The following is a 26,938-nucleotide window of genomic DNA, read 5'->3' as shown; positions in this document are numbered from 1 at the left end:
TCTGGTTAGGATCCTCCCTCCGTATTCATCCATAGGTGGATGAATGTCACTGGTTACCATTCTCGCTCAGCAAGTCTCTTAAAATCTTCCTGGCATACACAACCTGAAGCTGACAGTGATGCTTGGAACTACGTAGGAACCACCACTAACTGAGGAGGTGGTCACAGGCATATTCACAAATGGAAATTGAGCATTTAATACAGGGGTAGTCAAACTGCGGCCCTCCAGATGTCCATGGACTACAATTCCCAGGAGCCCCCTGCCAGCATTCGCTGGCAGGGGGCTCCTGGCAATTGTAGTCCATGGACATCTGGAGGGCCGCAGTTTGACTACCCCTGATTTAATACTTACCACATTCTGCATTAGAATTTTTTCTGTCGTCACCACGCGGCCAGTGAGAGAAACCTGGCACCCAAGCTGCAGTCCCCAGGTCTCTAACTCTAAGCGGGCGTCTTTGTTTCTGCAAGAAAGCATTTGAGCCCAATGTTATTTTTTACTTCATTTATACTCAACTCTCTAACCAATGAGAACTCAGAATATGGAGGAAAGGCTTGGGAATATTCCACTTGGAGAAGAGGAGGTCGAAAGGGGACATGATGGCTCTCTTGAAGTATCTGAAAGGTTGTCAGTTTGAAGAGGGCCAGGGGTGGTTCCTTTTGGCAGAAGAGTTTAAGACCCACAGTAATGGCTTTAAACTACGTGTTGGCTAATATTTGGATGGGAGAGCTCCAAGGATGTGGGTGGTTACTGGCTGCTGCGTAGACCAAGGGAAGGACCTTGCAAACTAGGTATCCCCACCAACACCAACACCAACACCACGTCCTTTCAAGCTTGTCTTGGCCCTCCAGGGTAACTGGCCAGGCGCTACATGAAACAGGATGCTGGACTAGAACGGCCACTGCTGTAATCCAGCAGGGCTCTTGGTATGTAGCTAATCCCACACTAACAATGCCCTCCTAAAGAGAGTTTCACCCTTCTAAACCTACTGACTCTTGTAGAATCAGAAGGGTGCGATTTTGCTTAGGATGTTGCCGTAAACTTCACAGTACACTGCAGAGAAAAGGAACAACAAATTCATTTGCAAATCCTTGGTCTTCCTACCCCATGCTCTGCTGGGGTCACTGATTTAACACCCTGGGTGTGAGCTGAGTTGAGAATCTAACGCTGTTTATATGAGTCAACGCTGTCATATGAGGATACAGACACAGCTACCACATGGACACACAAAGAGAAAAGTGGCAGGCATTATTGAAGATAGGACTAATTAACAAATCAGTCAATCTTCACCGATTTATTTTTAACGTGGGTTTTCAAAACTGGAACCGAATAATAATGATATATTTTAATTTTTATCCCACATGTCCATGTTGCTCAGGGCAGGTAGCAGCATTTAAACAACACACAAAGTTAAAACTTTTGCAGTGTTACTAATGTCCCTGACACGTAGCACCATATACTTCTGGTGTGTCCTAAGTTTGCAGTATTTCGTCGCCCGTTAGCTAATCATCTGAAGAAATTGAAATTCAGCTGTGTCAATGAGAAACACTGGATTAAAATGATACTAAATGTGAGGGACACGGCAACTATTATAAAAGTAGCAAAGTTTTTACTGGCAATTTTAAATGAAAATCTTTTACGATAGATTTTACATCTGAAACTGTTTGAACTTTTCATTTTATGCTTTGCAATTTTATGCCAATAAAGGTACTCTGATTCTGATTCTTATTCTGCCCCCTAACTAAAATTGCCAGAAGGGTTTGTTTTTTTTTTGGCAAGGAGCTGATCTTCCAACTCTCCTCCTTAAAACTCCAGCAGTGAGGCTAACCTGCATTGGAGGATGTTATTTTAGGCCTCGACCATAAACCTGGTGGAATAGCCCCCATCTTGCAGGCCCTGGTTTAAGAACAACCTCTATCCGCAGAGGTGATTTTTCCTTGCAACGGCGGTTCTGTGGACCATCTGTGTGTGGCTCAGGTTCTTCGATGGGAAAAAAAAATTCTCGGTGTGTTTAAAAATAACTCTGCATCATAACGAGTTACTGTACTTTAACTCCATCTAGGGGTTGGTGATATAGAATCAGCCTCCCAAGCAATTTCACGCAGTTATTAGGAGACTGACAGCCAAGGTGCGTTCATTGTAATAACCTGTAATCCAAGCAGGACAGGATCTAAATGTCCTCCCTTCTCACCTCTTTTTTCACTACATAAAGGGCAATTTTAAAAAGATTTCTTTTAACTTCCATTTATGGCGGGGTGGGGTGGGGGAATGATGGACATCAATTCAGGAAACAGAAAAGGGGGGAAACCTCGAAAAAGACACCCAGCAAGAATGTGGCTCAATGCAATTTATGTTGCAAAGACTCATTTATGCCACATACATTACGGAAGATGGTGGTGCCAAGTGATGTATGTGTGCATATCTGGAAAAAACAACCACAAAGAATGGAAAACAAAAAAACAAACAGGAAAAACAGATGAAAACCAAAAAGGTTGAGGGACAAAATTGTATAAAAGTAATTTATTTAATATACTTTTATACATTTTCGTCCCTCAGCTCCATTAAGGTAATTAAAAAATATTTTTAAACCATCAAAAGGGGAACATTTCTCTTCCCTGTAGGTCACACATGGATCAGTCTAACACATACACCAACAGCACCAGTTGCCGACTGAGTTCTGGATCAGGTTTAAGGTGTTGGTTTTAACCCTCAAGGCCCTACACCAGGGGTAGTCAAACTGCGGCCCTCCAGATGTCCGTGGACTACAATTCCCAAGAGCCCCTACTGGCAGGCACTAATGGGAATTGTAGTCCACGGACATCTGGAGGGCCGCAGTTTGACTACCCCTGCCCTACACAGTCTGGGACCTGCATACTTAAGGGACTGCCACTCCGAATACGTCCCCCAGAGGGCTCTCTGTTCAGCTAATTCCAACCAGCCGGTGATCCCCGACCCCAGAGAGGTGCACTTGCCCTTGGCCAGAGACAGGCTCTTTTCAGCCCTGCTTCCAACCTGCTGGAATGAGTTGCCATCAGAGGTGTGTACCCTCATGGAGCTTTCTAAGTTCCAGAGGGCTTGTAAGATGGTGCTCTTCCACCAGTCATCAGTTAAGGCCATGGATCACCATCCCCAAGTTCAGAGTTGGAGTAACCCCTTCATCATCCACACTCTATCACTTTGGCCACAACAGACAAGCACTGTTCAACCCCTCTAGAACTCTGCATCCTGGAAAGTTTTGCCCGGAAGAAAATGCAAGCACAACAAAAACCCAACTTGGGTCAAAAGATCTTAAGGCGGCTAATTTTACGCAAAATTACCTCTGAATGTTGTCCGCAAGTCTAGACAGCCTTTGCTGTCTGCTCTCGGGAGTCAGGTGAGTTTCCTGAGCCAAGTCCTTCATCAGACGGAAATCAGAAGTCGCACGGCTGCTCAAACCTAATGAAGGGTTTGGGAAGGTTATTTAAGGGTTGGGAAATTAAATTCTGTGGCATGCAAGGGAGAAACTGTGATTGGCCCAGGGCCACCTAGATGGATGCCTACGGAGGAGGAGAGGAGAATCAAATCCAGTTCTCCAGATTTGCGGCTGCCACTCTTAACCACTACACCAAGCTGGCTCTCAGTAAACCACGCTGGGGACCTGCTTTCTCCTTCCTTGGAGTTCAGGGCAACTGAGTGCTTTGATAGGGAATTTCCCCAATCATTAAAAATACTGTAAATCAGGTTGGGCACCAGCGGCCCCACTGGCGTCACACATACCATGATGCCTGTTGCAACAGCCGCAGGGAAGCTGTCAAAAACAGTGTTGTGGCGGGAAGCTTAGGAGCAGCGCATTTGTAAGGAGGGATCAACAATGCTATGCTTTAAACATTCGCAACTCTAACGGAGTGCAACAGTTTTAAGTGGTCGGATCTCTGCAGAGGACAGTTGTTTTTACCTGTCAGGTAGCAGAGCTCAGGAACGAGGAGGGCCACACGAGGCTCGACTGCGCCACTGCCACGTTTACCCTTCAATTGGCTAACAAGCATTGGTTGGTTCAGGTCACTCACAGCTATATCGTACTGCTGCTCAGGGACAAACAAATGAAAAATAAGCAAGCCACGGTCATGAAACATCCCAAATACCTGTGCACATGTGGTTGGGAGGAATGCACATAAAGCCCCCTTGAAGCCAATGGGATGGAGCACTTCTAGTGACTTTGCATGTGCTAACTCACAGCGATCCTTAAAAAACAGACCGGGAATGCACCCCAGTGCTGTTAGCCCCAGATTGTAAACAGGGAGTGGGGCAGTATGGTATGCTGTAGACTGCCTAGACCACCTTGTCAGTTTGCCGAAGAGGCAAGATTCAACTGGGGCTTCTGTCCACAAGAACTCCCTCTCTTAGCTGTTACATTACAGCCTATCTCACTTACTCAGTCACTGTAAATTCACAGCTGCTTCCATATGGAGATTTCCCCTTGAATGGGAAGCAGGAAGGTCCAGGAGACAGGGAAAGGAAAGGTAGGTCTAGGAGAAGGGCCACAGCACAATTGCTGCTGAAGCTAAACTTTTGCCGAGAAGCGATGTGGGAGAGGGGGAGAAGAACAGAGGGACGGACCAGAACCAATGGGATGAAATTAATGCCAAAGAAATTCTGTTTAAACATCTGGAAGATGTTAGAGTGGTTATGCAGTGGAACAGGCTTCCTCGTGAGGTGGTAGGTTCTCCATCTTTGGAAATTTTTAAACAGAGGCTAGATAGCCATCTGACGGAGAGGCTGATTCTGTGAAGGCTCAAGGGGGTGGCAGGTGACAGTGGATGAGCGACAGGGTTGTGAGTGTCCTGCACAGTGCAGGGGGTTGGACTAGATGACCCATGAGGTCCCTTCCAACTCTATGATTCTATGGTGGGCCTTTGGTGGAAGTCTTTCCCAATACCTGCTACCCGGTCCTTTTAAGTGGAGATTCAGAAGATTGAATGTGGAACCCTCTTCATTCCAAACAGGGGCTCTACACTGAGCTGGGTCCCACCTTTTTCAGTTTTGCTCTGATTTGCAGCCATGGACAGGTGCATATGTGAATATCAACTTTTTTCTCAGGGAACTCCTGGACTTGGGAGGGGGTGTCATGCTGCCTGGGGAGGGCAGAGCTTGCGGAAGGGAGGGAAACTCAATGGAGATCTTATGTGGTCAACAGATTACACATACCATGAGACCCTGCCAGCATGGCCAATAGGCAAGGGCTCAAGATCACTGTAGCCCAGGGACATCTAGAGAGGCAGCGTCTGGCCACCCCTGCTCTAGGACTTTCGTTTTCCCATCACCATTAAATGGTAGCTTGGAGTTGCCTCAAAAACCCTCCTTGAATTTCTCAGGGGGGGGGGTTGTCCATTTTAAGAGAACTGACTTGTTGCACTGAGGAATCCCTGAAAAGCTCCACAGTTTCAAACTCAACCATAAAGAGCAGTGTTTCCCCAGCACCTCATGTCTGCTTTACCTGCTTGTAATAATCTTCGTAAGAGATCTGAGTGCCGTCGCGTTTTTGGAATGTATCTGTTGGCTTGACGGTCCACTCAATATCATCAATACGGTAGGTTTTGTTGTTGTACCTAGAGAGAGAAAGAGCGTCTGAAAGACAGGCAGAAGCTTATAAAAAGCTAAATACATTCCTATGACAGGTTCTATAACAGGCCCAGCTGGATGAAGTGGACTCATCTTCCAATGATCTGTCAGAACAGGAAGACTTAAAAACCTGCACATGGGAACTGATGAACTCCCCCAGTGGTGTAACATAAGTGCCATACAAATGCATGCAAGATGGGGGATACCTTCTCCGGATACAAATCTGTAACCATAATAAGTATATAAATAAAAGGGGCAAGGGCTCCTGGGAGGAGTTTGGTGTTAATGGATATGGGCCAATCAGGTCGCTCATTGGAGCCTGTACACCTCTGACTGGCCATCCACCAATCAAATTAGAACTCCCACCCCTAACTGTCTCTTCACAGTTCTGCCGTTTCGTCAAAGTCCCAGACCACTCAGACATAGGCGGCATGGGGGGGGGGGAAACAAAATGCCCCCCAGCGCCTCCCCCAGCCCCGAAAAGGCCCATCGAGGTCTCAGCAGGACTTCTGGGGGTGGCAGAGGGGGAAGCAATCTGCCTCCCTGCGCTTCCCCCCTACCAGGGCCTTGCCTGGCCTGCCCGGGGGCAGGGGTGGGGGTGATGGCCTAATGCCCGTTGTATTCAGAAATACAACGGGCTTTCCCGTTGTATTAATTAAAGCACACAACAGCATGAACAAGGCTGTGGATTCTTGACTCATCAGCCAGATGCATCCCCAACGCCACCACGCTCCCCCTCTTCCTCTCTTTCACCTGGTGAGTACAATCAGCCCCAGCAGTTCCTTCTCACACGTCTCTGCACAACGGGCCACCTCCGTGCTGTTGTAAATGGAAGTCATGAACTCCAGAACGCTCTCATTCCGGAGGACTTTATGGCTCACGTCCGCGCACAGCATCACTTTGTTCTCATACTGCCCGACAGACATTGCGAACCCCGGCCAAAGAGTCAGCCTGAAAGGGGGAGGAGTAAAAACAACAGTCTGGGTTTGACAAAAGCTTTCCACTCCTAGAGCGGGCACAGACTATCAAAGTGTGTGGGAGAAAACCCTCGCTCTAAACCAGACTACAAATGATGGATGGGCCCCAGATTATGAAGGGCCCTTTCTTTATCCTTTCTTCCCCACTAGATTGACAAATCCTAAATCAGGGGTGGCCAAACTGTGACTTTCCAGATGGACAACCTCCCTCACAGCCTGTGAGGGAGGTTGGGAGTGTGGACTTGTAATCTGGCAAGCTGGGTTTTATTCCCCGCTCCCCCACATGCAGCCAGACCTTGGGCTCACCACGGCACTGATAAAGCTGCTCTGACCGAGCAGTGATATCAGGGCTCTCTCAGCCTCACCCACCCCACAGGGTGTCTGTTGTGGGGAGAGGAAAGGGAAGGCGATTGTAAGCCGCTTTGAGACTCCTTCGGGTAGAGAAAAGAGGCATATAAGAACCAACTCTTCTTCTTCAGTAATATCAGGGCTCTCTCATCCTCACCTCCCTCACAGGGTGTCCGTTGTGGGGAGAGGAAAGAGAAGGCGACTGTAAGCCACTTTGAGACTCCTTTGGGTAGAGAAAAAGCAGCATATAAGAACCAACTCTTCTTCTTCTAGGTAGGACTGAGAGAGCTCTGGGAAAACTGCTCTGTGAGAACAGCTCTAAAAGAAGATTCAAGTGGATAGCCGTGTGGGCCTGAAGTAGCACAACAAAAATAGATTCCGATAGCACCTTTAAGACGCCCAAGATTTATTCAAGGCGTGAGCTTCCAAAGGCATGCACACCTTGATCAAATCTTTGGTCTTAAAGGTATCATTGGACTAAAATGTCTCAGAGAAGTGTGACTAGCCCAAGATCACCCAGCTGCCTGCATGCGGAGAAGGAGGGAATCAAACTCAGTGCTTTGCTGTTCTTTAACCACCACACCACTCTGGCTTTCTCTCCTCACTGGGAGGGTAGTCCATACCAGAGGCATCATCAACCCGAGGACACTGGCCACATTGTTCAGGAGTATGCAGGGATATCTATGATCCCTTCCACGGATGCCCGTTTAATGAAGGGAGGGGCTTAATGCTTTAGTAGAAAATAATATAGCAGGGCTCGACAACCTTGCTCCAGTGATGCTTTCCTCTGGACAAAGCACAAGGGCCCATTCCCATCAGAGAGCCCAGCTGGTAACAGGAGTTGTCAGGGCTTAAGCCTTAACGGATCAAACCTTAATCCTTACCGGGGGATGGGATGTGCCTTACAAAGTCCTTGCGTCTCTCGAACATCCCATCGACCAGGTGAGCACGAAGAGTTCCACGCTGAAGGTTATTTCTCAGGCACGCAGGGGGCCCCATTCAGATCTGGGCCGGGGGGGGGGGCGGGGAGAGGGAAGTTTAAACCTTTCCCCTTGTGATGTTTCCCCCCATATAAAATGGCTCTGGGGAGCTACTACTTGACAATGGGGCAGCAAGTACTTAAGGGATACAAGCGGTTTCCCCAACACAGCAAACATATCTGCAGCCGTGTAATATCCAGAGCGAACGGTGATTCACAAACACTCCTCCCCTGCCACAAATTTTGTGAGTCTTTACGATTCAACAGGACTCTTGCTCTTTTCTACTCCTGCAGACAAATTGGCTTATTGCATCACATCACAACAAGCAGTCTTTTAGGTTCTCTGAATTCCCTGCTTAATCTTTTTCTTTTTAAAGGTTATAGCCCTTTTGTTGCAGAGATACGCCTACCGCTTTTACCTCTACAACTAGACTAGATTCAGGTGGGCAGCTGTGTTGGCCTGAAGCAGCAGCAGGACAAAGTCTGAGCCCAGTGGCACTTTTATTTTTATGTATTTATATTTATTGATTTGTAATTTATTAATTTATTAATTTATTAATATTTATTTGATTTGTAGCCCACCACTCCCACACGGTGGCTGGTGGCGGGAGACAATAACCGTCATAATAAATCCACATACCAAAAAAAAATTCCCATCTCCAGCTCGAGAGACTTCTTAAAAAATGACCTCTGGAGGGCAACCACAAAGGCAGCCTGATGACCTGGGCATATTCTGCATTCCCCAATAACTAGCTCAGGGAGGGGCTCACATCTCACTCATCCTGGCCTCAACCAAAGACCTGCTGCAAGAGCTCCATTTTCCAGGCCCTCTGGAACTGTGAAAGCTCCCTCAGGGCCCTCAGCTCAGGCCAGGGCCAGGACCGGAAAGGCTCTGGCCCGGGTTGAGGCCAGGCGTACCTTCCTCAGGCCGGGGAATCTCTAGCTCCCCTACAGGGAGCATAAGGAAGTAGTCGGTATCACAGATATGTGGGGCCCAGACCGCGGATGGCCTTAACGGTTAACAGCAAAACCTTGAATAAAACCAATAAAGTTTTATTCAAGCTATAAGCTTTCGTGTGCATGCACACTTCTTCAGATACTTATTTCTGCCACTAATTCTTACATGTACTGCAAAAAAAAATTCCAAATACTATACCGCACTAATATCTGTTAATAAGAGACGCAACTGTAGAATTGCAACGCAGAGGAAACCGACTTACTTGTGCTGGGGTATCTCTACTGGATCTGAAGGACTGTAGAAGTTTCGTCCAATTTGGTACATTGACAGCTTTTTCAAAATCCTAAATATTAACGTACATTTTTAAATACACCAAGGAACGAGGGTGGGGGGAGGTAATATCATTTTCACGAGTAATTCAATTTACACAAAACACATTTCCCAAAGCCATTTGAACTAAAAAGTGAACTTATGTGTCAACTGTTCAGGCATTAGAACTCTCAACAGAATGCTGTTAGACTAGAAATTATGAGCCAGAAGTTGTCATCTGGTAAGTACATGAATGTATTGGGGGGGTCGGGAAGTCCTGCTGCAGCCCAAATGGCACGAACTGAAGAAGTGGGTTCTAGTCCATGCAATCTTATTCCGGAATAAGATCTGGTTAGCATTTTAAGATGTTTCTAGCCTTTTAAATACATCTTCATTATCAATGCGAGTTGAAGTAAATCAGATTACCATAGAGCGGGAAGGGTCATTTAGTCCAACCTTCTGCAGAATACAGAACTCTGATCAGAGCAGATGTTTTGATGAGGTGGTGGAAAGGGCTGTTAAGCTGTAACCGGTTTAGAGTTTTCAAGGCAAGAGCTGAACAGAGGAGGCTTGCCTTTGCCTGCCTCTGCATAACCACCCTAGACTTCTTTGGTGGTCCCCCATCCAAGTACTAACCAAGGCCGACCCTGCTTAGCTTCTAAGATCAGACGAGACTGGGTGGCAAAACCCTGCTGTCACATGGACCGTTTATGCACTGGGAACTTCACTGCCCCAGCTTCTATACAGGAGCACAAATCTGGGGGGGATGAGGCACACCAAGCCAAATGCTCCCCCGTGCGGGTTCAGGAAGAGGTGGGGCAACCTGCCATGACTAAAACTCCAGCCTGCAGCTTGGCATGAAACCTCCAGTGCATAAACGGTCATGTTTTTGCCAACTTTCCTTTCTTGCACCCAGCTTTCCATTTCCTAAAGCCCTTTTGTTATTCATGGTCGTAGGTGTGAAAATAGCTAGTTTAGTGCCTCTGGATTTCCAGCTCTTGGGCCATTTGGTGTTGTGAGAACTGTAGGGGCACATTACCTCTATCCCCGACCTTGACAAGCAAAGGTACCAGCCAAGACCAATTTTTGGTTTTGTCGCACCAAAGTGCATCTGAACAGTTTTGTGCCCAAATGGGTGATCGAGGGGGGGGGGGGTGAGGTTGATAAGGGTTAGCCTCTCTCAGCCTCACCTCCCTCACAAAGTGTCTGTTGTGGGGAGAGGAAAGGGAAGGGGATTGGAAGCAGCTCTAAGACTCCTTTGGGCAGTGAAAAGAAGGGTATAATAATCCAACTCTTCTTTTTCTTAATGTTCCCAGAGAGGTCAGTCTTAGCAAGGACATACAGATGCTCACATCACTGTTTCTTCAATAAAGAGATTTTTCTTCAACCAAATCTGTTTATTGGGAGCAATCAGGTGAAACCTCACACTGGGCTACAGACCATCCAGGATAGGGCTATTGAAGTTTACAGTGTTAAAAAATTCAGCACTGAAGGTACCGCATTTCCCAAGCAATGATGAAACGGCAGACAAAATGGAGTGAACAGGAAAAATTGTGGAAGGCGTTTTTATCACCACCACCGCCGCCGCCATCACCATCACTACCACCGCTTATTTTGTTGTTTGAGCAACAGAAATGTTCCAAAATGTTTTATGTAAACCGCCCAGAGCCGTAGGGAAGGGCGGTATTAAAATCTAAATAAATAAAATAAAATATATTCCAAGCACATTCAGCTTTTGCTGAGAACAACTGATCTTGAGGAGCTATTTTATGTGGTTCCTAGAGCAGGGGTAGTCAACCTGTGGTCCTCCAGATGTCCATGGACTACAATTCCCATGAGCCCCTGCCAGCAAACGCTGGCAGGGGCTCATGGGAATTGTAGTCCATGGACATCTGGAGGACCACAGGTTGACTACCCCTGTCCTAGAGGACATAAAGAATCCATTTGAAGCAGGGTCCCAATAAAAAGGCTTACTTCTTAAAAAGGATGTTTAAAAACTGGATGCAAGTGGGAGAGCTGGGGGGTAGCTGCTGGATCAGCGTAAGGGTGATCTTGACAGCCTCTCCTCTTTGGGTTTCACAAGACAATTCTGTGACCTTAGAAAACAAAAAACAAACAAAAAAGAAAGAAGCCCGCCCCAACAAGTCGTTTACTATTTTATTTATTCCTTTATATGCCGCCCCCTAACCATCAGTCTCTTGAGGTAACTCAACTAGCATATAATAATTACGATTCCAATAATAACCCATCATTCCACTCCCCCTGCCAAACCCTAAAGAGATCCTCCTCAGAGAATCATAAGAGTTGGAAGGGACCTCAAGGGATATCTAGTCTAACCCCCTGCACAATGCAGGAACACACAACTCACCCAGGGACTACTCCCTCTTTCTCCCCTCCCTCTCCCTCCCATGTACTCCCAGCTTCACCCTTTGTAGTGTAGGCTATCTCGAATGTTGTAATTTTCTTTGAAATGCATTTTGTCCCATTTCCGGGGGTGGGAGGGGGGATGGTCTCCAATGTGTTATATACTCTGTCCCTCAGGTCTGTCTAGGCAAGTGTTTGGATGTCTTCTTTCCTTAATAAAGAAACTTACTTATACAGAGGTTTGGCTTATTGGGAAATGGAGCACTCTGACACAACTGCTGATTTGGGGGAGAACAAACATCCCTGACGTGGATTTGAGTGTAGCTGACCACAACCACAGCCTGTGGTAGAGAGAGATGCCCAGGTCATTCCAATGGGCAATGAGAAAAACTTAGACTTCACTGCTCCATTAAAGGAACCCGCCTTAAAAAAAAAACAACACACAAAAAAAGAGCTATCCCTGGAACTTCCTGCTACTTAGCAAATGGAAAGCCCATCCCTGCAAAATACCACTCTTTCAAGAAACACCATCTTCAGTTTCTTGACAGAATAAGCAGAGTACAGCTTGGAAATCACTGCTCCTCTTTGTCTGTTTCTGTTTGGCTTTTAGACAAAATGAATCCTGACTCCCAAAAGCTGACAGAAATGCTGTTGAAGATGCTACTGGATCCCTGTTCCATTTCTCCGCGCACTGTCTTCCCGATTACAGAAAGCACTCCTACTGTTTCTAAAAATAAGGGCAATAATCCGCAGGCAAGTGGAAGAACTTGAACCGGCAGGCCTGAAAACGAACTAATCCAGGGGCTGTGCCTCTTGGCACAATCCCGCCTTCCCAGATGTACAAAGCTTCCGACTTGCTTAGGACAAGTCCATGCCAGAAGCAAATGTGACACTGAGTTCTCAAAAGGCAACAAAGGAAGGTTTGTTTCACAATAGCAGGTATGAGAAAATCAAGCCAGCCGGGTTCATCTTTTAAATCTCCCTTTTGTTAAGTTTCCACCGGCAAATGCCTCGAAACGAGGCCTGGAGAAGGTAAACCAGGATGGAAAAGCTGGGACTACAGCCACAAACTGCAAACACACGTTCAGTTTTGCAAAACATGCCTCTCCCTAGAGCAGTACAGACGCACAGGGAAACCAATATGGCAATATAAAATATCCAAATTGGACTTATATAGAAGAGGACTTATACACAAGAGGAGAAAAGAAAGGGGTTTAATGCCTGAAGAACGCAGGTGGACAGGAAACCCTTCCTTTTCCTCTCTGCCCCCAATGCTCCCCCTACCACCGAGTGAAATTTCAAGAGCGAAAAATATAAACTGTACTCGTTAAAATATCTGAACATACTTACATGGCTTTCTAATCTCTCGGTGAGAAACAGCGTCGCTCCGTCGAACGCTCTGGCTTTTCGCTGGAATTCGGCGTGGCTGTACAACAGCGCAAGCCGCAAACGCCTGGATTCGAACTCCGGGCTAAACTTGACGTGATATTGGTACAGTTGCCAGTCTTTGGGCAACCATAAACCAAATAGGTTAGTTATGATTTTGATGGGGATGCCGGTGGATCCTGTAACAGACAGCATTACTTTTAAATGAAGTCAGTTCTCGCGCAAGTACGTTTGCAACTTATGGTTCGCCTAGGGTGAACAGCTACACTTCCCAAGTGAGTAATTCAGAGGGACTTTGCTCTGGTTGAGTCGGTACAGTTGGTCACGCAGCTGCCATAGCGCCATGCTCGGCACAGAACTGCTGAACAGCTCTTTTACTCCATCCTCTAATGTTACAGAGGGATCAGCTCCCTAACTCTGCAGTCTAGACGAGAGATAATCATTGAGATGCAAAGGGCAACAGAGTTACTGAAACACACAGCTTTTCAGTAGTTAAAACTATTTCATTGTACAACATGGTTATTCTGCTGCCTTGTAGAATAGCGATCCCCAACCTGTGGGCCACGGACCACATGTGGTCCTTCTCCCCCCCCCAGGCCCTTTATTTCATCCCCCCCGGCCCTTTACAACACACTTCGGGTGTCATTGTCTACCATCACTCCCAGATGGGACTATCTCGTTGCAGAGAAACAAGCTCAGGGTTCCCATTGATTTGTCATTGTCATGAGTTAAAATTTCCATGAAAATAAAATGTCCCTTATGTTCATTGTTGTGGCCTGTCTGTATCTTATTTTGAAGGGATGTTTAAACATTACCATAGCGATCAGAGAGCGTTAGGGCAGTGGTTGAGAGTAGAGGAGTAAACTACCCCCCCCCACTGGGCCTCAGTAAAAGGCGTTGAGTGGTCCCCAGTGATAAAAAGGTTGGTGACCACTGTTGTAGAACACAGGATTGAACACTGCAGCAATTGACTAATGCTGGCATACCAGCAGGAGGTAGCTGCATGGTTGAAGCAAGAAAAAGCTCCTTGTCTGGAAACCACCGGGGTTGTAATACCTGTTTTAGCATTTTTCACATGTGCCATAGTCTGTCGTGTGTTCACTCCCATGTCCTGGAAATTGCAGCGGATCCTACCCCCTCGGTCCATCACTTTATACCCAGAACTGCCAACAGAAAAACCATCTCAAAAAGAAGAAAAAGAGAGAAAACTTTAAAATCTTTATGGTATCCAGGGAAACTCAGAGAGGAGCGAACAGAAGAACACCAGGGCAAGACGACAGGTGATATTATACCTGACTATATGGAAACTGCCTTAAAATGAGTTCACAGAACTGGTTCCCAGACTGGCAGCAGTTCTCCATGATCTTTCCCCATACCTGCTGATCTTCCAATAAAACAGCACGGGAGCTCAAGAAACCAATACGATCCATGCATGGCCAATATCAGTACATGCAATAAAGTGTAAATAGTAAAAGAAGTCTTGCTTATTTCCTGTTTAAATCTGGGTATCTAGGTATATAATGAAAATAATCCAGAGAGTCAGTTTGGTGTAGTGGTTGGGAGTGGGGACTTCTAATCTGGCATGCCAGGTTCAATTCTGCGCTCCCCCACATGCAACCAGCTGGGTGACCTTGGGCTCGCCACAGCACTGATAAAACTGTTGTGACCAAGCAGTAATACCAAGGCTCTCTTAGCCTCACCCACCTCACAGGGTGTCTGTTGTGGGGAGAGGAAAGGGAAGGTGACTGTAAGCCGCTTTGAGACTCCTTCGGGTAGAGAAAAGCAGCATTTAAGAACCAATTTTTCTTCTTCAGTAATATCAGGGCTCTTTCAGCCTCACCGCCCTCACAGGGTGTCTGCTGTGGAGAGTGGAAGGGAAGGCAACTGTAAGCCGCTTTGAGTCTCCTTCGGGTAGAGAAAAGCAGCATATAAGAACCAACTCTTCTTCTTCTTCTTCTTCAGAGAAAAATGTTTCCAGCAAGAAATGCTGCACAAATATATCCATCAAACAATGCTGGACTAGGTTCCAGAATGCCCTAATTTCACCAGAGATTTTTTTTAAACAGCAAGGGATTCCTGGCCAGGGGTCCGTGGATCCCTGCAGGTCCGCCAGAGCTCTGAAGGGGTCCAGAGAAACTTTGAAATGGCCTGGGATGGGGGGATCCGGGTTGTCTTCTCAGCTCCTACTCTTCTTTCCAGCCTTCATGAGACAAAGCTGCCATGATGGTTGTAAAGCCATGATGGTTGTAAATGGTTGTAAAGCCAATGGGAGGGAGCAAAAGGAAGGGGTAAGGGGGTGGGTGGTGAGGTCACTTCCGGGGCATAGCCAGCTGACATTACTTCCGGGGCTCTGCAAAGTCTGAAAACTTATTCCAGGGGCTCCTCCAAGGTCAAAATGTCAAAAAAGGCCGTTCTAGACAATATAATAATAATAAAAATAAAGAATTTATTACAATAATAAAGAATTTCCAGCTCTGACATGAAACCCATTTCAATTAGCTGTACTTTAATTATTTCTTTAATTCTTTCTTATCTAGGCAACCAAACTGAGGTACTTCTGCCAACAGCACACCTGCATAAACAGATATTAGCCACACACAGATTGTCGGCTCTTCCATTGGAGACCAGGAAGTAATTCAACAGGTGAAGACCCGTCAGCCGTAATACAAGTAAATGAAATACTTCTGAAGCTGACGATGGCAAATGAACAGGTTATTTCACTATAAACTATTCCTCAAACTTCCAAAACATCAAAACGAATTCCTAGGTATTTTTCCGTTTTCGGTATCTTCGTCAGTGATGTAAGACAGTGGTCCCCAACCTTTTTTCGGCTGGGGACCGGCAGGGCGATGACCACGCCCTCGCATCGCGCATGCGGAGCTGGGCCGCCCATGCACACATGTGAGCTGCGTGGCTGAAATCGCGCATGCGCGGAACTGCGGCGCATGCGCGATTTCGGCCACGCAGTGTGCATGTGCGCATGCGCGGCGTGGCCCTGATTCCCTTCCCCCCCCTCCCGCAGTAAGAAGCTTCGCAGGCCGCAAGCTTGCGGCCTGGGAAGTTTTTTACTGCGGGGGGGGGGCGGGGAGAGGGAACCGCAGCCTGGCGCCCTGGCCTTCGCGGCCCGGCACCGGGCTGCAGACCGCAGGTTGGGGACCACTGATGTAAGATACTCTGTAACCTTTAATAATAGGTCCTCTTTAAATACATTCCTATCATATATCAGCGATACGGAACCTTAATCCTATGGTAATATGTATGCGATTCAATCTTCAGATGTTTCTGTGGGAGCCACTATTTTGAGGTCTACAAATATTAGCATCACCCAGTGTAAATGCTCACTACTAAAAATCAGCTTAAAAGCTGGGATGGCTTAGCAAAGCCTCATCTGTGGTGGTCCTTCCCTTTCGCAACAGAGGGACCGCCACAGAGAAATCCCTGCTCTACAGTAACATGTATTTCGCTTTTGAGAACAATAGGTTTTGGAACAATGCCTTACAGCAGGGGCAGTCAAACTGCGGCCCTCCAGATGTCCATGGACTACAACTCCCATGAGCCCCTGCCAGCGTTCGCTGGCAGGGGCTCATGGGAGTTGTAGTCCATGGACATCTGGAGGGCCGCAGTTTGACTACCCGTGCCTTACAGGAAGATCTGATGACACAAAACATTTCACACGGCAGAAAGTGCTAGCCCAGGTTAGCAGGACCCAGGCTGTGTAGGTGTTGATCGCTCACGTCCTGACCCCTACATCATGACCCGGAGACCAGAGTACATGATCAGTAGTCATTGCACCGCTAAGGCACATCCTTACATTTAGGAGAGCTTTTCCCAACGCCCGTGTGGCTCTGAGCAGCATCTTCTTGAGGCGGCACAGCAATGGAGGAGCCATATCCTGAGCAACCCTACAAGGCAAACGATGTCAAGGCTGAAAAGACGACCAGCTCAAAAAGAATGACTGGACTGCTTCAGGGCTTTATAAAATATATCTCTATGCACCGAGCTCAGAAAACCACTGCTTGTGAAGGATGACATTCTACAATTCCAAGAGCACGGAAAGCAAAGCTGCCATCTGAGACATTCTGCATTTGCTCTGCCTCCCCCCCCCCCTACTAAAAGAGGTCTTTTTGCACACTTTCGTTGGAGGAATGATAGTGTTATGAAGGTGTCATGTCTGTTCCACCAGGCGCATGGCTGAGGCCAGGGCAGAACCTGGTATTCCAACAAGGAACCCTTCCCAAGGTTTATTAGTTCTGCACCGAAGCCCAGTGGAAGAGGACTTGGCCTCCGGCTGAACAAGGTGGGGCGGGATTGATTTTCTAGAAGTCTGGCCGCTCGCTGTTTTATTGTAATTTGGGGTTTTATGGGGTTTTATTGTAAGGTTTTATGCTGTGAACCACCACGGTTAGGAAAAGCGGCGGTATACAAATTGAATGAATGAATGAATGAATGAATGAATGAATGAATGAATGAATGAATGAATGAATGAATGAATGAATGACAAGGAAAATAAGGTCTGGAGAACATTATTTCAGGGGCTCCTCCATAGCCAAACGGTTGAAAAAGGCTGATACACTGAAAAAGGCTACACTGATAACTAGAGACAGGGTAATTTGTGTGGTGGCACATTGCTTTTAACCATACAGAAGCCATGTTGGATCAGACCAATGGCCATTCCAGTCCAACACTCCATGCTGGACTGGATCTGTAGAAGCCCTTCCAACATGGCACCCCCAGCACCAAGAATACAGACCGTCCTACCTTAGATATAGTGTTCCCTCTATCCCTTGGGGCGAATAGCCACTGATGGACTTCTGCTCCATACGTTTATCCAATCCCCTCCTTATGTTTGGAACGCCCTTGACCTACTTTACTTTTGCTTAGGTGGCAAGCTAAACCACCTCTCTCCTCCCCCTCCCCCAGATTTTAATTGTTTAATAAATGGCTCTGTCTTATGGATAGTTTTTATGCTGGTGATGCCTACTGGCTTTGTGCTTTTAGTGGCTTTTAGTGAGATTCCCCAATCCTGTGTCTGACCTGACCTGTGCCACCCCAAAAAAGCAAGGTATAAAAAGACTGATCCTCTTCTTCTTCTCCAATCAGGAAATGTGTCTCTTTTCCATGATGGGTAAAATATAATACAAAGATCAACGGAACAGTTGCCACCTTCTAGCACAGTGGTTCTCAACCTTTCTAATGCCCTTTGGGTCGCCGAGGCTGCCATGGCAGCAGGGCATGTGCGAGGTGGCGACAGCCTCAGCGACCCCTGTGGAAAGGGTTGACTGACCCCCAAAGGGGTCACGACCTCCAGGTTGAGAACCACTGTTCTAGCAGAACACCCAAACCGCCCCCCCCGAGGTAGGCTTTCCACCCACTGATTTAGGGGACCAGCACAGAACCCATGCAAGAAGAACGGACAAGACGGCAGACACACCGGTTCAGAAGAGCCAAACTGTCCAAGTGCTCCTTCTAAAGAGAAGGCCTTCCCTCTCGCTTTCACACGAGCCCGTCCAGTCATCGCCCTGGTTTAACTGACTGAGAAAAAGAAAACCCAAAGGACACAATGAAATTCAGGCAGCAGAATGGGTTATGGAAATCAGTACTACTGCATTTACTCCAACAGAAGATGACCCCTGGAAAAATTATACACAAAAAGAGATTTATTATTGGACAGAATTGTAACTTTTGATGGCATGCCTGTGAAAAAAATAATAACCTTGCATCTGAATAAACACCGCACCCCCAGCTGAAAGGCACTTAAGAGATGAACTACATGTGACCTCTAAATTCTGCAGCTGGGTTTTCTGGCACATCATTTGACAGCAGCTGCATGAGGTGGGGTGGGGTGATGAATCTGATCTGGATTATGGGCCACAGAGTTGAGGAAACTGGGGTTAATCCCCCCCACGCACATATTGTTTCCCCTTATCTCGCACCCCCATTGCAGCAGGGGAAGTCAAAAGAGACAAGACAAGTACATGATAATAAATTCAACATATACTCATAGAATCATAGAGTTGGAAGTCTGCACTCTGCTCGATGCCAAAACATGCCTATCAGAGTTGGAAGCGCTCATACCAGGCCACCAAGGCCCACCCGCTCCAAAGTAGTTAAACTCTCCCTTTCTCTACTTCTAGTCTAGTGGTCTATCTATAATACTGCCATGCATCTATACTGTTATATTGGCCCACTGGGTGCAGTTCCTCCATCCTGCCAGGAGGAGGAGCCAGTTATTGAAGAACTGGTACTTGTGCTCTGGTTTATTCTAGTGAGGTAATAATGCAATCCCAAGAAGAATTACTCCAGGGCCTATTATGCATGAATCAGTTTTAAACGCAGTCAGTTCGCCAACCCTTTCAAATCATCCTTTTAAAAAATGTTTTTTAAACATTCACATTTATATGTTCCTGCATTCAGGAATCTGGTCAGATCCGTAAATCTCCGCAGGCAGGCTAAAATGCGCCTTTTGCCCATACAGGGAGAGGGTGGTATCCTGAGCTGGGCGTTCAGGGTATGGTGGTCGGACCATGGGACGGGGTCAACTGTCACTTGACCCACCTCTATCCTGGCACCAAAGATCAAATCATGTGTAGAGGCTGAGGCCTTCTTAAGAACATCGAAAGAGCCCTACTAGATCAAGTCAGTGGTCCATCTAGTCCAGCATCCTGCCTCACACAGTGGCCAAATCGTTCTCCTAGACAGCTGACAGCGGTGCACAGAGGCCTGGTGTTGCCTTCTGACTCTGGGATTCAGAGGAATGTTGTTGTTAGGTGCGAAGGCATCCCCATGGACAGTAATCCTCCAGGTCTTCCTGTCCTCTACCATTCCCCGGAGTCCATTTAAGTTTGCACCTCCTGCTTCAGTGACTCCATCCAGCCACCTCATTCTCTGTCGTCCCCTTCTTCTTTTGCCCTCAGTCACTCCCAGCATTAGGCTCTTCTCCAGGGAGTCCTTCCTTCTCATGAGGTGGCCAAAGTATTGGAGCTTTATCTTCAGGATCTGGCCTTCTAAGGAGCAGTCAGGGCTGATCTCCTCTAGGACTGACCGGTTTGTTCGCCTTGCAGTCCAAGGGACTCGCAAGAGTCTTCTCCAGCACCAGAGTTCAAAAGCCTCAATTCTTTGACGCTCGGCCTTCCTTATGGTCCAACTTTCACAGCCATACATTGCAACTACTGAAGACCACAGCCTCTGAATGCGGAGGTTCCTTCAGTCAGCACGGCTGGTAGCCCCTGATAAAACTTATCCTCCATGAACCTACCTAATCCCCTTTTAAAGCAGTTTATTCTTGTGACCATCACTACATCTTCTGGCAGTGAATTCCACATTTTAATCACTCGCTCCGTATCTGCAGGGAGTACTCATTAGAGGGAAAGCTACCCTGATCGTAGGAGACTGTGTGGCTTGGAACCACACAACATTTTCTAACTGCCCTTTCATGGCAGCCATTTTGAGCAGTGCCTTTCCACTTATTCTCAACACTCCCAAAGTGCCCCCAGGCTCAGCAAGACTGGACACCCCTGCCCCAGTACAGGACTCTTAACACTTATACCACACTTTTCACAAATTATACGACAAAAGAGCTTGGGGCAACCAAAAATCTCAGGGGAGCCCTTTATGGAGACAGGAGACAAGAGTCACTCTTGCTGCTCCTATTGCCATTAGATTCCTGCCTTGGGAGGGGTAACTGCTCCCCCCCCCCCTCAGGCCAGCTATAAAGAGGGCTGCTCCGGCTAATAAAATGAGCAGATCCACCAGGGGAAAGGATTTGGCCTACAAATTGCTGCATTCTACCTCTAAGGGGACCTTTTAAGCAGAGTCCAGAGCAGAGAATTAGCTGCAAGGCATAAATCAGATCCTTTCAAAAGATTTCAAGAGATTTCCCTTAGGGGAAATTTGCCTGACGCATGCAGGTGGGTATAGGATTATGTTATCTTAACTGTTACCTATGCACCTGATCTTTCTTTCCAGGCAAAATCTGTAGGGAGGTGATGAAATCTACAAGCTTGAACATGCCTCGCCTCTATAAACAATCCTTCTGAAGCAGTGGTTCCCAACCATCCTAATGCCACGACCCTTTAATACAGCTCCTCATGTTGTGGTGACCCCCAACCATAAAATTATGCCAGTGTTCTTTCACAGAAATTACACCGAAACTGACACATGGCGTGAAGATCCATTGTTCAGGATTATATACAGATTGTTTTTTTCCCAGGGTTTCACGGTTCAGTTCTGCCTCTTGTCCCACCATGCCGATCTCGCTCTTTTCCGCTGCTCCAGAAAGACGAATGCTCTATCTCGATCTACCCTGCAAGGCTGTTGTGTGGATGGCACCCCCCGCGGCCAAGCTGCAGCAACCCCTGTGAAAGGGTGATTCGACTCCAAAAGGGGTCCCAACCCCCAGGTTGAGATCCAATGTTCTGGAGGCTTTTCTTCAGTTCAAGTAGTGTCACTTTGCTTTCTTGTAGCTGTGAGTTCCAGAGTCATCAGAAAGAATACCACCGGCTTGCCTGTCCTGATTTGTGTTGCCGCACACTGTCCATTACTATTTGGATCGAAGGGTGGCATAGAAATATATTTTAAATAAAATAAATGAACTATGACCTAGAAAGTGTGGGTGGTAAGTGCTAAGCAGAGCTAGTGTGTAGGCATTGCTCTATAAACCTAGGGATGAATGACTACTTGCCATGACCTGGAAGGCCCGGCTAGCCTAATCTCCTCAGATCTCATAACCTAACCCTGCTTAGTACTTGGATGGGAGACCACCAAGGAAGTCACTCAACTTCTGTATCCAAGAGCCAGGAGGCAACATCAGGGGAAGGCCCTGTTGTTGGACATCACAGGTGGGCCATGTTGTGAGACAGGATGCTGGACTGGATGGACCACTGGTCTGATCCAGCAGGGCTCTTCTGATGTTCTCATGAAGGCCTCAGCCTCTATGCCCTGTGAGTCAGCGTGCTGGACTGGATGGACCACTGGTCTGATCCAGCAGGGCTATTCTTATGCTCTTAGGAACATTAGGCAGAGGGATACTATTACTAACAGGCCCAAGAACACACAGCAAACTTCTGTGGCAGAGCAAAGATTCAAACCTGATTCTCTTAGATCCTAATCAGACACCCTAATCCAGGGGTAGTCAAACTGTGGCCCTCCAGATGTCCATGGGCCACAATTGTAGTCCATGGACATCTGGAGGGCCACAGTTTGACTACTCCTGCCCTAATCGCTACACCACAGAGATTCTCATAGGGAAAATGTTACCCCCCCCACACACACACACACACCTTGTCACAGAGAGAAATTGTTAAACCCACACTGCTTTGCTACAGAGGAGATATTTTCCACCTTCCTTGTTTTTGCTGCCTGACGTTTGCAGGTTTCTAGTGTGGAAATGTTTGCTTCCATTGCCAACAGCAGATGGACGTTCTGAAACTAATTTGTGCCAGGAAATTCTGACCCCTTTCAGCACTGCACATCCCACCATCCTCCTGAAGCTGGAGGCCAATCCTGAGATCTCCATCTTTATTTTCTGCTTAATTACACGTGTCTGCCTCAAACAGATGACCTTTGCTTCTGGTGTAAATAGCATAGGGCAGGGGTAGTCAAACTGCGGCCCTCCAGAAGTCTATGGACTACAATTCCCATGAGCCCCTGCCAGTATCTGCTGGCAGGGGCTCATGGGAATTGTAGTCCATAGACTTCTGGAGGGCCGCAGTTTGACTACCCCTGGCATAGGGCTTGGGGTGGTCTTGTTGAGGTGAGCGAGCACGCTCCGATTTCCTTCAGTTCTGACAGTTCAACTGTCATGCTCATTCTGAACTCAGTGGTCAATTTTCAAGTGCCCAGCTTCATTTTCTGATGACTAAAGATTGCCAAGGCAAAGGGTTTCCTTCAAGAGAAACCACCGCAGATCCTCATATCTGGAGGGTTTCCCATCCTATCCCTCAGGATGGCACTTACCCATCTAAGGTTCCAATCTCTACCATAGCGGTGCATAGGGTTCCCTCATCTCTCCCTTTTTGAATACACCTGCATATGTGATAGGGACCTCACACGCTATGTAATGGACTGCCCCCTCTATAATGAACCAAGAGGCAAGCTTATTAAAAGAATATTCCCTACCACCTCAGGCCTCTCAAAAACTGAATGCATGATTTTTCTACTGTCTGATATTGATGCCTACATTACCAATAGAGTTGCACTGTTTGCTCTTGCCACTAGAAAAATTAGGTCCAAATTGTGCAATTGGGATTATGGTTCCTTCCTGTCTGTGTAATCTTTTATTACCATGTAGGAACTCAACTGACAACTTTTAAACTCCTCATGATCTTACCAGTTTTATTAAGGTGACCAGATTGTCCCACTTTTTGGGGGACATCTGGGGGCACCTGGCAAACTGTACTTATGTTGCAAGTAAAAAATATGTATTGCAATACTATTTTTGCATTCTATGTGTTCTATGAAAATGTTTGTTGTTCCATATAGACCAAATTTTTAATCAAGACCCCCCCCCCCGGTCAATGGTGTCCTGCTTTACCAATGTTGAAATCTGGTCACCTTAGTTTTATTAATTTTAACTGATTGTGGATATTGTTAATCTGTTTGAAATGGCCTATGGCTGACTAATAAACTGAATCTGAATCTGAACAAGGGTTTCCGAAGCAAAAAGCCGGGGGGGGGGGGTTGTCTCCAGATTAGGTGGGTCAGAAGGGTCCCACTCCACCACCACACTGTCGTTCATAACCAATTCTGAGACCTTTAACCTCACTTTCTGACAAGGCTGTCTATGTTACAGACATCGGCATTCTTTTATTATGATAGATACTGTTCTTATTTCTTTGTTTATTGACATAATCCACCATTTCAGCAAGAAAGTAAGTAAAAGAAGACAGTGTGCTGCCCTTTGACAAAAGTAAAGGATGAAGGGGGGGGGGTGACAAACCAACGTTGGCCTTTCAGACAACCGCAGTCTCGCCAAGGTCATCCAACAGAGAAGAGAAAGTGACTCTAGGCACGTGCAGAGTGCAAATGGATCGGCCACACTGTATACACCTCATTCCATGTTCATTTACACTCAACACTCAGTTGACATTTCAGGGTACTCACCATGCCAGATTTCATTCTCAGGATTGCTGGAGTAAAAGGGGGAATGTACAGAGGATAAAGCACACTGTAGGTTGGTTTGTGGTCAATTGTAGTTTCGTTTGTGGTGTTTACATAGAATTCTTTTCAGTAAAAGGCAGACTCCATATAATTCCCAAGCCTACCGAAATGTTGTGCCCATAAAAGCAGGCCCAGTGAAAAGATTTCAGCTTGGTTACGTGGAAGGTCAACCACAGTTAAATTGGCTTATTTCTGCCAAATGTACCTGAACCTATTTCCTCCTTCTCCAATCTCAACAAACCTTCCATTAAAAAAAAATTACACCCTGCTCCCAAACACTTCCCTTTTGACTAGAACAAAGAGTCCTGGGGCTCCTTCAAGACCAGCAAAATTGTATTCAAGCAAGGTATACATTCTCCTGTGCAGACGCACTTTGTATCTGAAAACAAAAGCTTATACCTTGCTGGAATAAAATTCTGTTGGTCTTGAAGGTGCCCCTGGCCTCAAAACTTTTTGTTCTGCTGCTTCAGACGAACATGGCGACCCACTTGCATCTCCCTTTCCGCTAGTATTTATTTTGTAACTAGTGATTCTATTGACGGATCCTCGCCTCTCACTCATTTTTAGCTCTGCGGAAATGAACAAATGACTTACAACAGCGCTGGAAACGGAGCACAGAAAAACGGGAAGGAATAACAGGTGATACGAGTGGGAAACGAATAACTCGAAGCCGGGATGCAGAAAGCCCCAGGTTCAATCCCCGAGATCTCCAGTTAAAAAGATCTGACTGTAGGCGATGTGAAAGACCTCTGCCCTTGCAGAGCCGCTGCCAGTCAGCGCAGACGATACTGACTGCGACAGACCACGGGATGGAGTCAGTAAAAAGCAGCTTCAGGTGTCTCATGAAAAAAGGAATCACCACTAAAGCGGGAAGGGGAATGATGTAAGACTAAGGAGCAAAGGAATAACAAATAAAGGGAGCGGATAAGTTTAGAAGGGAAGGTAAAGGCTAGCAAGCGGCATGCACGCTTGCAAAGAGAAAGGCCATCAAAAGGCCGACTGTTGGAAGAAGCGCGTGGCCTGCAACTGTCGCTGCGCCTGATCGCTCCAAAAGGGGGTGCACGCCAAGGCGGAGCGGCTACCCGTCCCTCAACGGCAGCGCCCACCTTCGTCGATGCACCGAGACAAAGAACCGCCCGACTTGGAAGACGCTGCCGCCCGTTAGCCACGTGCCAGCAGGTGAACCCACCACGCAGGCATGCGCACTGATTACAGCCACTGCACTGCCCTCTAGTGCTTTGCCGAAGAAGTGCACCGACAGGATAGACTTCAGTGTGGAAAACCCACGGAAGATAAGAGAACAAAATTTGAGGTCGCTTTGGATTCAACAACGAGGAAGTGTACGTGCACACAAAAGCTCACACCTTGAATAAAACGCTGTTGGTCTTAAAGGTGTCTTTGGATTCAAGTTTTGTTCTGCTGCTGCAGGCCAGTATGGCTACTCACCTGAACCACCCAAGATAAAATTGGCTGTGTGTCAAATGTGGACACAATGGTACACAAAATGTTTTCCCATGCAATTCAATCTCAAGAGAATACCGACAAATCCAAACTGCTGTTCCCCCCCCCCTATTTATCTCTGAAATCTGTTAACCATTTTCATTAAACTGGCTCGACACGATCAAAGCCGATACAGGGATGATCATGAACCGACTAAGAAGCAGTCATTGACAGAAACGTATGGCGAAAACTTTCCTATAGAATCACCGAGGGTCAGGCATGACTGCACGGGTAAAATCATCAATTTTACTCCTGACACTTTACCTATAAGAACTGCTAACTTCCCCCCACTGAGATCCCTATCTACCCCCCCCCCCCTCCAGGCTCCATCTCCAAATCTCCAGGAGTTTCCCAACCTGTATCTGGTAACTCTACCCCCCCCCCCCATCTCCCACCCAGGACCTGGCTACCCTTAATGTTATCATATAGCCTTGCTTCTCTGTTCTCGTTTGGGTGAAAGTACAGCATCAGCTCTTCCATTGTTTTTTCTGCCACAGCAAATTTCTAATTTGGTGACTTTACTCGAGAGCTCTTCTTGATCACCCCAGCAGACAGCAAAAGGATTAACCAAATCCTGTAATTATGAGGATAAATGTGGTCTGAAATGCAATCAGACTTCATTCCGGAACAATAGCTGCAAACAATTTCCTTTTCAAAGCAGCCCATGTCACAAAGAGCATACACTCCTGGAGGCCAAAATATTTTGCCCACTACAAATGATCAAAGTAGATTCACACAGCTATTTTCAAGTGTCAGGGTTGTACTCTAGGTGTTCATGGAGAAAAGATATATTGCTTTGCTGGGAGAGGCAAATGCAGTAAGTTAAGAAAGGTATCGTGGAGAGGTTTGCACATAGTAGGGTTGCCAGCTCTGGGTTGGGAAAAACCCGGAGACTGGGGGTGGGGGTGGAGCTGTCAGAGGACAGGGTTTTTTTGGGGGGGGATGTACAGTCCACCCTCTAAACCAGCCTTTTTCATTCTTTTCACCATTGAGAAACAGAACCCCCTGAAATATTCTTCAGGCTTTAAGAAACCCCAGAAGTGTGAGATCTTGCAGAATATGGCTGAGAAGCTTAGCCACCAGGGGCCCCTCCCCTTCCTCCCCCCTCCAGGCCCATCATTAGCCATTTTGGGAGGGGGGAAAATAGGTCAACATGACCTATTTATAGGTCATGACATATATATAGTCATGTCACCTGATAAATGCTTAACAAATTTTCAAAATATATTAAAAATAAAATTAACTCCCACCCATTCAGGAAACCCTTCCAGGACTGTCAAGAAACCCCAGGGTTTTACAAAACCCTGGTTGAGAAAGCCTGTTCTAAACAGTCATGTTCTCCAGGGGAATTGATCTCTGTTGCCT

At 46.8% G+C, this 26,938-nt stretch overlaps 1 protein-coding gene across 3 annotated transcripts in view; it reads right to left on the bottom strand.

Moving 5' to 3' along the window:
- The window catches only part of PIWIL4 (piwi like RNA-mediated gene silencing 4), a 43,414-nt gene extending 18,132 nt beyond the window's left edge, over positions 1-25,282 (bottom strand). The window contains exons 1-12 of one of the 3 annotated variants that reach the window (XM_077341471.1): positions 25,180-25,282; positions 18,348-18,448; positions 16,728-16,818; positions 13,973-14,098; positions 12,881-13,095; positions 11,141-11,262; positions 9,120-9,200; positions 6,349-6,546; positions 5,471-5,582; positions 3,932-4,058; positions 3,315-3,432; positions 352-460 (exon numbers count right to left, since the gene is read on the bottom strand). In XM_077341471.1, coding sequence (XP_077197586.1) covers positions 352-460; positions 3,315-3,432; positions 3,932-4,058; positions 5,471-5,582; positions 6,349-6,546; positions 9,120-9,200; positions 11,141-11,262; positions 12,881-13,095; positions 13,973-14,098; positions 16,728-16,818; positions 18,348-18,431 — 1,383 coding nt within the window. In that variant the 5' untranslated portion in view covers positions 18,432-18,448; positions 25,180-25,282. Of the gene's footprint in view, positions 1-351; positions 461-3,314; positions 3,433-3,931; positions 4,059-5,470; positions 5,583-6,348; positions 6,547-9,119; positions 9,201-11,140; positions 11,263-12,880; positions 13,096-13,972; positions 14,099-16,727; positions 16,819-18,347; positions 18,449-22,194; positions 22,424-24,667; positions 25,141-25,179 lie in introns of those variants that run through there. The other 2 variants (XM_077341470.1, XM_077341472.1) reach the window with 2 other exon arrangements.
- Positions 25,283-26,938: the final 1,656 nt, after the last annotated feature.

This window comes from Paroedura picta, chromosome 6 (assembly GCF_049243985.1).
Source record: "Paroedura picta isolate Pp20150507F chromosome 6, Ppicta_v3.0, whole genome shotgun sequence".
Taxonomy (NCBI): domain Eukaryota; kingdom Metazoa; phylum Chordata; class Lepidosauria; order Squamata; family Gekkonidae; genus Paroedura; species Paroedura picta.
The sequence above is the reverse complement of the archived record's forward strand: the minus strand, read 5'-3'. Positions and strand labels throughout refer to the sequence as shown.